General features: G+C 41.4%; 1 protein-coding gene across 1 annotated transcript; it reads right to left on the bottom strand.

Annotated features, from left to right (window-relative positions):
• Positions 1-574: 574 nt before the first annotated feature.
• On the bottom strand, positions 575-1494 carry LOC117959432 (putative nuclease HARBI1). Its single transcript, XM_034896584.1, has 2 exons — positions 1327-1494; positions 575-1179 (listed from the first exon to the last, which is right to left on the bottom strand). The coding sequence occupies exons 1-2, from the start codon at positions 1459-1461 to the stop codon at positions 964-966; spliced, it is 351 nt and encodes a 116-aa protein (XP_034752475.1). The 5' UTR covers positions 1462-1494; the 3' UTR covers positions 575-963.
• Between the last annotated feature and the right edge of the window lie 7774 nt (positions 1495-9268).

The raw sequence follows: 9268 nt of genomic DNA, 5'->3' as shown, positions 1-9268 counted from the left end.
TCTTCACTGTTTAAGAATGCAAGTGTCCTGCCACTGGTCAGGGGACAGAGGACGGCATGGCGACGGCAGCAACTTGGCCCTGGTTTGCCCTCATGGACGAGGCATTAAGGCAGTCTGCAGCTGACTCGCCCTTTGCCTTATTGCCTTGATCCAAGAGGACAAACCTGGGCCAAGCACTGCACAAGAGGTAGAGGAAGACGAGAGGAGGAAGAGGAGACGGGAGAGAGAGGATCCGTTCCTAGATCTCCTCAAGGAGGATATTAAATACCAGAGGGAAGCAGAGGCCAGAGAGAGGTCAAATAGATTTCTCTCACTTTTGGAGAAGTTGGCAAAAAAAAAAAAAAAAAAAAAATTCAACTGGTTTTGTCTTTGCCCCCTTTTTTAATTATTTATTAAAAACTGAACGTAGAACGTATTCTTTAGATTGCAATAGAAAAAAACTTGGTAAGTTACAAATGATGTTAAGCCTAGATGTTTTGTGGTTAGGTATTCCAAGCTCTACAAAAGAAACATTAATTTCATCTTGCTAACAAAATCTATTGTAACTTTTTACAACAACGTAAACATTTACAACTATCTACACAATAAGAAACGGCCATCAGCTGCTGTTGTTTCCAGACTGCAGACAGAGGAAGAAAGTTTAGGTTAGTCCAGTGGTAATCCAATCTATCCTGTAAGATGATACTTACATCTAATACAGTTGCAGTTTATTTAATATTGTATCATGAAGGTAAACAAAATGTACTAGTGATGTACTTCATTATGGTCTTAACTGACATCCCTGTGTATGAGTGTTTACCTATGGTGTTCTTAGAGGACTTCATATGTCAGTTACAGCGTTGGAGTACTTTAAGGATCATTTTCAGCTGGTAACTTTGAGGTATGTTATTTGTCTTAATACTCATAGAACAAACTTTCTTTTATGTATTTGGATGTAAGCGCAGCAGGTCATCTTCCACACTTTTAGTTATTCACCTGGGAAAAGTAGTCATGGTCAAGAGATGCCTCATGCAACGCAGACACCTCGTCTGTGAGCACGGGCCGCCAGGCCGCCCCACTCCGGCTCTTCCCACCATCCCCCTCAACAGGTGGCTGGTTTTCCTCCTCCTCCACAGCCTCTTCCAGCTCATCCCCTACACCAACACAAATGTTGTGTAATACAACACATGCTGTCACTACCTGTGCACAAGGTAGAGCAAAAGAAGACAAGACTTTATTGAGACATGAAAAAGAAAAAGAAAATGTTAAGCTTGAACTGTTGTTTTGAGTAGTATATTTAGATTTGATTAAGAAATTAACTACAGAAATACTGCAATGATGTATTACCTTAGGGACAAACTGTGGATGTACTTCAAGTGCTTCTAAAAAGATGCACCTGAAGCGGGGTTTCATCATTCCAAAGGCACGCTCAATGATTGTGCGACCTCTCCAATGATGGTAATTAAATCGTTGCTTCGCCATGCATCTTAATGGCCTCGTATATGGTGTGAGAAGGGCCAGGGGTTCCTGTAGTCATGGGTAGCCAACATCAGCTGGGAGAAAATACCCAGGTGGAGGGTAAATCCCTTTAGTGCAGATGGGGCGGTTCTTCAGGATGCATGCACATTGCACACTTCCCGGGTAACCCACAAAGACGTTCATAAAGCGACCCTGATGACCACAAACTGCCTGAAGCACCAAGGAGGGAAAGAGCTTCCTGTTGTTATAGTCGTGACCATCAGGGCCGCCAGGACATTTGATCCTTATGTGGCAGCCCCCGCTGCCTTGTTAAATGCATGGGGATGAGCCAAGCGAGCAAAGCCATCCCCAAACACCTGGAGCTCCTCCTGTGTGCGGGGGAAGTGAACAAACTGGGGCAGCACAGCCACCACCTCATCCAGCATCCTGTTGACCACTCTGTGCACAGTGGATAGAGGCATGCAGAAGACCCTGGAGACAACTCTGTAAGCTGAACCGGTTGCCAGAACAGGAAAACAAGTGTCTACAGGGTCAGCCCCCCTCCGTGCTGCCTGTCCGTCCTCAGAGCCACCATCAGCTGCTGCATGGCTTCTCCGCCCAGCCTGAAGCCGGGGCGGGTGTCGTCACCTCCATAGTACCTCTGCAGGACTGGCACTGTGGCATTGATGGCACAGTAATGCCGCGCATGTGTAACATGAATAGAGGAAGGTTTATGTATGATTTAATTTTTTGGGATAAATTATTAAAACATATTGGCTCAAAACTCATTTGCAGAGAGGGGATTTAAACCTGTTCCCTTTTACTGGTTCATTAACAGCATGGTGACCTTGTTATTGTTACTTCATTAAGCCTTTTTCTGTTGATCGCGTATTTTACCACCTCTTTTGTTTTAAAAGTTAGAACGTTACCAGCCAATAAGCGTAATGTTTTGATACAAACACCATCAGCAAAGCTAATAGGCCTAGTACAATAGTAACGTTAAGTACAGTTGTAAGTTATAGTAGTTAAGTATAAGCACACGCTGTTAATCTTAAAATGCCACATATGGATACAATTCTCCAAAACGGTGACGATAAATAACATTAAGTCCCACGACTTTAACACGTACAGACATGACATAATAGCCGTAGTAAAAACTAAATAATTGTTGAATAATGAGATAACGTTGGCCTATTGGCTAGTGCAACGTTAACTTATTTACCCATTAACGTGTTTTAATATTCCATACCATCACACGCCTTTGACGTCAGAGGTGGCGGCACACCAACCTCCTCCTCCTCCTGACGCCGATGCTCCCTCAACAAATCCAGCTTCATCTCAGCAAAGATGCTGTACAGCAAACAAATTACCAGCACATCCATGTTCACAGCTGACATTTTAACTTGTCATAGTAGGAGAAGCACAGCTGAAAGTGGTAACCTTAGCGATGGCTCAATTCCATTATGTTTCCCAGTTAGCTATTTCACTGAGTCCATGTGCACAATACAAGGGCGTCTCCTAAGTGGAATGCAGCCCTCATTAATGTTTTTAATACACCTGCGCTTTTCATACTATGACATGTCAACATGTCATCTGTAAAAAAGATCTATTGCAGCGCAAAAGGCGGGCCTTTTTACTGACATCATTACGCAATGACGTGCACTTGGTAGCCTGTTCCATTGTGCGTGTTCTCCAAAAGTTAAGGAGGACTCTGACCTAGCCTCTAAAGGATCCTACCTTGGAAGGACTAGTCCTTCCAAGGAAGGATCCTTGACATTGAGAAACGGGGAGTGTCTCCATCAGATTTTGTTTTTTTTGTTTTTTTTATCTGTAAAATATGCTGTACGTTTCGTTTAATAACCACGTTTAAAAGGATCCTTATCAAAAATTAGTGTTGTCAGTTAAACGAGTTATTCCGGGTTTTTTATAGCGTAAATTTTTTAATCACGAGATTAATGTTCTTTATGGCCTAGCAAACTTTGTAGTTTTTTTCACATGCTGTTGCAACAACCAGCAACATTAGTAAAACTACAACACCACACCGGGATCTAGCTAGACCGGTAACAAAACAACAAACAAAACAACAAGGCCGCCACACACACCTGTTTGGGCTTGCGAGCCCGGCCAAAGTGTAACGTTAAGTTTTGAGTAGATGGCGAGTGCGAGACGACGAAATGGATGCCAATAAGATTCTGGACGGAAAGTTAACTTTAAAAGTTGCCAAATGGTTCCATTGACAAGACTAAAATGATCTGTGTGTCCGTCGTTGTGAACTGAGCTATCACCGCAGCACGTCCAGCCTGAAATACCACTTGATGGTGATTTCTTGATGGTGACTTGAACAGCTGATGCCAATTCTCGCCCCCCCCCCATCAAAGTAAATTTTCCCCCATTTATTAATGGACAGTGTTACACTGTGTAAGAGATTGTTTCCTCCAAGTGAGAATGTTATGTGTGAAATTGACAACTACAGTAGGCAATATGACAATGTTGTTTTCAATTATAAAAAATATTTGCACAAAGTGACTTTTCCATGTTTATAAGAGCATAAAAATAAGAACAAAATAATGGGACAAAAACAAATCAAGGGACATTGAGGAATTGATAAAAACGTGCGATTACTTGCGAGTTCACTATGACAAATAATGCGATTAAATATTTGAATCGTTTGATAGAACTATCATAAATGTTTGTGTATCTTGTGTGTTCATGTAAAAAAAAAAGTGGGGGGATAAAGAATATCAGCTGACATTTTGTTTTGTCACATTATTTAAACTCTCAAATATTAATATTGAGCATATTCTGGGGTTTTACGCATTCATAAATTGGACTCACGTTAAAAAGATAGACTTAAAAATGCCACAAAGAGAACAGACGATGGGCAACCAACACATACATTCTGCACCTCCGTAAGAGGAAATTGATTCATCATTCAAAAACCAGACACAAATATTGCTACGATACATACAACAAAACAGCGTTTGTCCGAATCAGGCGGTGGAGGCACAGGGCCTTTCATAGGTCAGTTCAGTTAAGTCACATAGTATTGTCAAATAGCAGCCATCCCTGCCTGACCGCATCAATCCCACTAATCATCTACTATACACTAAAGCCAGCATTGATTGCCTGAACAGTGATGGAGCTTCACCTGCACTGGGGGAGTTAGGCTCCTGCTGGCTCCATGTGATTGGCGCTCAGGGGAGTCCAATTATGTTGGGGCTGAGCAGGACCCTTGCGGACCCTGTCAGAAACCTGCATCGACAAGCTCGCTAACCAGGTTTTCATCACTTGTTGAAGGTCTAAGACTCAAGTCATTGCTTGAAATAGACGTGTAACAGAATAATAATCATTGCTTTGACCGGATCTCACAAATACTCGGTTTGTCTCACATATAAATGTTCCAATTTTGGCAGTGAATCACCAGATATAAGGTGGCTAGAGGTGAGTGTTGCACACCGTACTTAAACCTAACTTAAACCTTACCAAATCTCTTTGAAGAGAATGAGATAAAAAAATTATGCCGGTATTCATGTAGTTTAGTAATATTCTGGATGTCATTGGACCGAAAACTATGTTTCATTTCTCCACAATATGAATAACAATAATCTTTCCAATATTGAATGCAATGTCTTAACAGCTCACAAAGAAACACATTGAATAAGAAACCTAAGTGTTTGTTTCTGCACCATCCTGAAGCCTTGTATGCTATTCAGAGTGATTGTTTTCACCACTTGTCCATGAATTTTAATTGGCTGCAACTATAGATGTCATTTCTTTGAACACACTTTGGGAAAAAAAACACTTCATCTTTGTCTGCCTTGAAAATATTTCCTCCGATCTTGGAACAGTACAACCATACTCTCTCTCTCACACACACACACACACACACACACACACACACACACACACACACACACACACTATTTCTTCATACAGCAAACATACAAAAATGCTAGGTGATAAACACATGCATAGAGAGCTGCACAGAGATTGGACAGATGTTTTCCAGATGCCACCGATGGCAACGGCTTGACCGGTCTGAACACTTTGTGAGTTGACACCACACTGAGATCACACACTGTCTAATTGCTGATATCGGCAAGTATGTGAGTCTTGGCACCAATCCAATACCACGTGATTTAGCCCAGACAATATTTATTCCGTTATGCCTGGCTGTCAAAGCAGATAATAAAAGAAAGGCATGTTAACGCGCTGGTATTGGATCGGTTCTCTGTATGAAAGAAAAAATGGTATTGGAACATCTCTACTTGTCACCTTCAACTCAACACCTTGCCACTCATGTTTGCCAGGCAGTGATGCCTCCTCTTCCTCTGACTGGGAGAACAAGCAGCAATGTCAGCGTTGCCTCATGAGTATAAACCATTAATGGCCTTACATATTGCCGGTGCTGAGTGAATCCTTTGACCAGACACTGCATTAAAACTCCCAGCCTGCCCATGTATCATTGGCTGTGTGGAAAAAGACCCTGCTAACTGCTGTTCTTGTTGTGTGACAGCAGACAAGATAAGCAGCCCTTGATCCCCCCCTCCCCCCTTAAGATTGGCTGAAAGGAGAACCCTGCCCTGACATAATTGTGTCGGGTCCTTGCTTTGCAGCTGAATTGGATATGAGGTAGCAGATGGGTGGAAGCAGTGAATGACTTATATGACGTACACTACAGACTGCACTGACCCTTTAAACTGCCAGCGCTCCAGGGCAAAATCATCTCCTCACTGAAACGCCTCACAGAGAGGTGAGTTTCAGCTTGTAGCGTTCACTGCAAGCTGAAATTCTATCCATGTGAAATGGAGCAGCGCTCCTACACAACATTCCATTATTCAGCCGAAGCTCCTTTTTCATTTCCTTTACTCAGAATACAACTGAACTTTTCTGCAATGTAAATTTGAGGATGTATTCAATATTGTTCGTCATAATTTATACGTGTACACACTGTGCAGGGAATATTCCTACTATGATCTCTGTTGTTAATCTGGACGAACGTATTTCTGTAAAGACTTTTGAGGGATACTTAACATTGAATCCATTTATTTCTATTTCTGAGAGGATGAAATCCCTGCAGTGGCGCACATGAGACACATGGCAATTTCATGGAATATATTAATTTATTCATAGACGTTAGTGGTTCATGTTTTATTTTTACGCTTGGCAGCAAACGGATGCACGGTACACGGTGGTGATTTGTCTCAAAGAGACTAGAATATTTGCACCACAACTGAAACGCAGCCCGTGGCATTGACTTTATAGCCAAGCTGATGGACCATAACTTATTCCCTTAAGGATTTCACAGTTGTTTTCTCAGCAGTTTAAGGCAGAGATTGTGATGCTGTGTGCAGAGATTTAGACATATAATTGTTCTTATTCCTTTTTTGCAAACAAAGTGGCCTTAGAGCAATGTAAAACTAAAAAAAGATTTTCATTGTCAGTTAATTAAAAAAGCTTAAGGAAACATTTGCGTTACGTTTCCCTTTTAGAGTTTTTGAACAGAAATAATTAAGTGTGTCTGACGGTATATCTTTACAGTAACGCACCATTAGCAAGTTACCACTATTTCCCTGTGACTATGAAGCTATTTAACAAGCACTTCTTGATGTTGCTTGGTGACTTTTGTGGTCCGCAGGCATTTGCCGTGGCAAATCCATGACTCATTCATAGGTTTTAAAAAAGTATGATGATGTGGATGGGTTGGCCCACAGGGAGGTGTACGCCTCGACGCAGAGGTCCAGGGCTCAAATCTGACCTGTGACAATTTCCTGCATGTCTTCCCCCTTCTCTCACCTAACTGTCCTTTCAAATAATTTTTTTTTTTAAAGTGTGATGATGTTGGTAAATTCATGGTCTCAAATCCCTCCATTGTTATGCATACAAGTCAATGCAGTGTGGTCTAAATTATTTATGAATAATCCCAGCTCTGTAAAACTCAATCGCTATGAACTCTTCTTTTTTTTTTTCAGCAGTGTAACGTCTCAGATTAATCATTATCACAGTGATCCTGGATGTATGCTGGACGCGCTGAGGAGGAAGTTGGTTGGATGTTAGCATCAGCCTCAAGTGCTTAAGGCAGTGAGCTACATGAGCAGCTTATTGGTTAATGAAGAGCACGCTGATAATTGATTGGCTCCCATGTATGCAAGCGAGAGAAAAGAAGAAGCTTGAGGCTGAATCGGATGATGTATGATTGATCAACCAAAAAGGAGATGGCTCGTGGGGAAATGGTTTTCACGGTTTTTGATTTGCATTAATATGGGTCCAGCTGGGGCTTTATGTCAGTGAAAGTCACATTGTGAGTTTGCTTTGACTTTTGTCTTGCTGCTTTTGTTGGCCGATTAGAAAATTAGATAAAGGATTCAAAACGTTTATGCTGACACATGCACACACACGGTTTGAAATTGGCAGGACACGGTTGCAAAAAAGTAATATGTACTTCCACTCTCCAATCAGAGTTAAGTGTTGAATAAATCATACTTTGGGAGAATTCTTATTACTTGAATTGTTGCACATTTTGTCGTTAGTACTTATTGTTATAGAGGAATACCCTTCACTTGATGAGTCCGTAAACTCGCAAAGAAAAACAACATTGGAGTGGACGAATATGCTTGCTTTACGCAAGTGTTTTATTATTATTATTATTATTATTATTGCAACAATCGTGCAACAACAGATTAAGTCAGAGAATAATAGCCTTTATATTACTCAACAAGACTATAACTGTCATCAGTGATCCTGATGTTGCACTGAATATGATTGCTTGCAATAAGTAAGCACTGTGTGTCATGATTTCCGATCCTCTGTGCTGTGAGAAGGTTAAGAAGAAGAAATGAATAGTGACGGTATTCAAAGGATTGCCTTTGGATCTAAACACATGAGAAAACTGGTGGCCTGCCTTCTAATGAAATGCTTTGGTTGAGCAGCAGCTATCTCAGGACACCTATACGTTTTTACCAGGCCACTTAGGAATAAGAGTGCACCCCCCAGCAGCTTGGCTGTTTAGACCACCGCGTCTGAGTGTGCTGCTCCCTGGCAGCATTAAAGCTGCTGCTAAGCCCCTACATCCAATTCTTGTTGTCATGTTTAGAATGACAATAAATATCACAGAATCTCAGGAGCACGCCAACCTCCTGCAATGATGTGTCTTGATCAAATGCTGTCAACTGGTTTATCACTCCAGGCACCGCGTTTCTGCAGGTTACACCAAGTCAAAGTGAAAGCTTTAGTGTGTAACCTTTTATATATTGTTGAACGTCCGTTACACTCAAGCTATTGCCAAATCAGCTCCACACAACTTGATATCGGCAGCAGGAAGGTCCTTGGGGACTGCCGTTTTTTTAGGTTCATGCATTCACCAATATGCCAGATATTACTGCAGACATTCCTGTATTCTTGTATTCATATGTCGCCAATAGTGCATTAAAGCTTTAGTGCCTAACTTTTTGATATTAACAAAACGTTGGATACATTCAAGCCATTGCCAAATTAGTTGCGATGAAGCAAATTAAGACTATCAGCTCCACACAACTCTCTCTCTTTTTCAGAATGGCTGTTTACAAGATTGTGTCGCCCGGTGACTTTACCACGCAGAAGATCAAGTGAAGAGAATTACCTCTTCTGAAGAAGAAGAAATAAATTTGAATTTGAATGAAAGTTGTTTTGTCTGTGGTGCGTTGCACGTTGGTCTCATTTGTAGTTGTTATACAGCAAATTGCATTTGGACTAGCAAAAGAAAGTGGATGATAACGAAAGTAGAATAGCGAACTACAACACCACCAAATCAAAAACAACATTGTAAAGCAAAGGGGAGAATTAGAGGTAGCGT

This window comes from Etheostoma cragini, chromosome 16 (genome assembly GCF_013103735.1).
Source record: "Etheostoma cragini isolate CJK2018 chromosome 16, CSU_Ecrag_1.0, whole genome shotgun sequence".
NCBI lineage: Eukaryota > Metazoa > Chordata > Actinopteri > Perciformes > Percidae > Etheostoma > Etheostoma cragini.
The sequence above is the reverse complement of the archived record's forward strand: the minus strand, read 5'-3'. Positions and strand labels throughout refer to the sequence as shown.

Coding starts and splice junctions, on each gene's coding strand:
- LOC117959432 (XM_034896584.1), bottom strand. CDS start 1,461: ATGGCGAAGCAACGATTTAATTACCATCATTGGAGAGGTCGCACAATC. Junction 1,180..1,326: donor ATCCACAGTTTGTCCCTAAG/GTAATACATCAT, acceptor CCTTGTGCACAG/GTAGTGACAGCATGTGTTGT.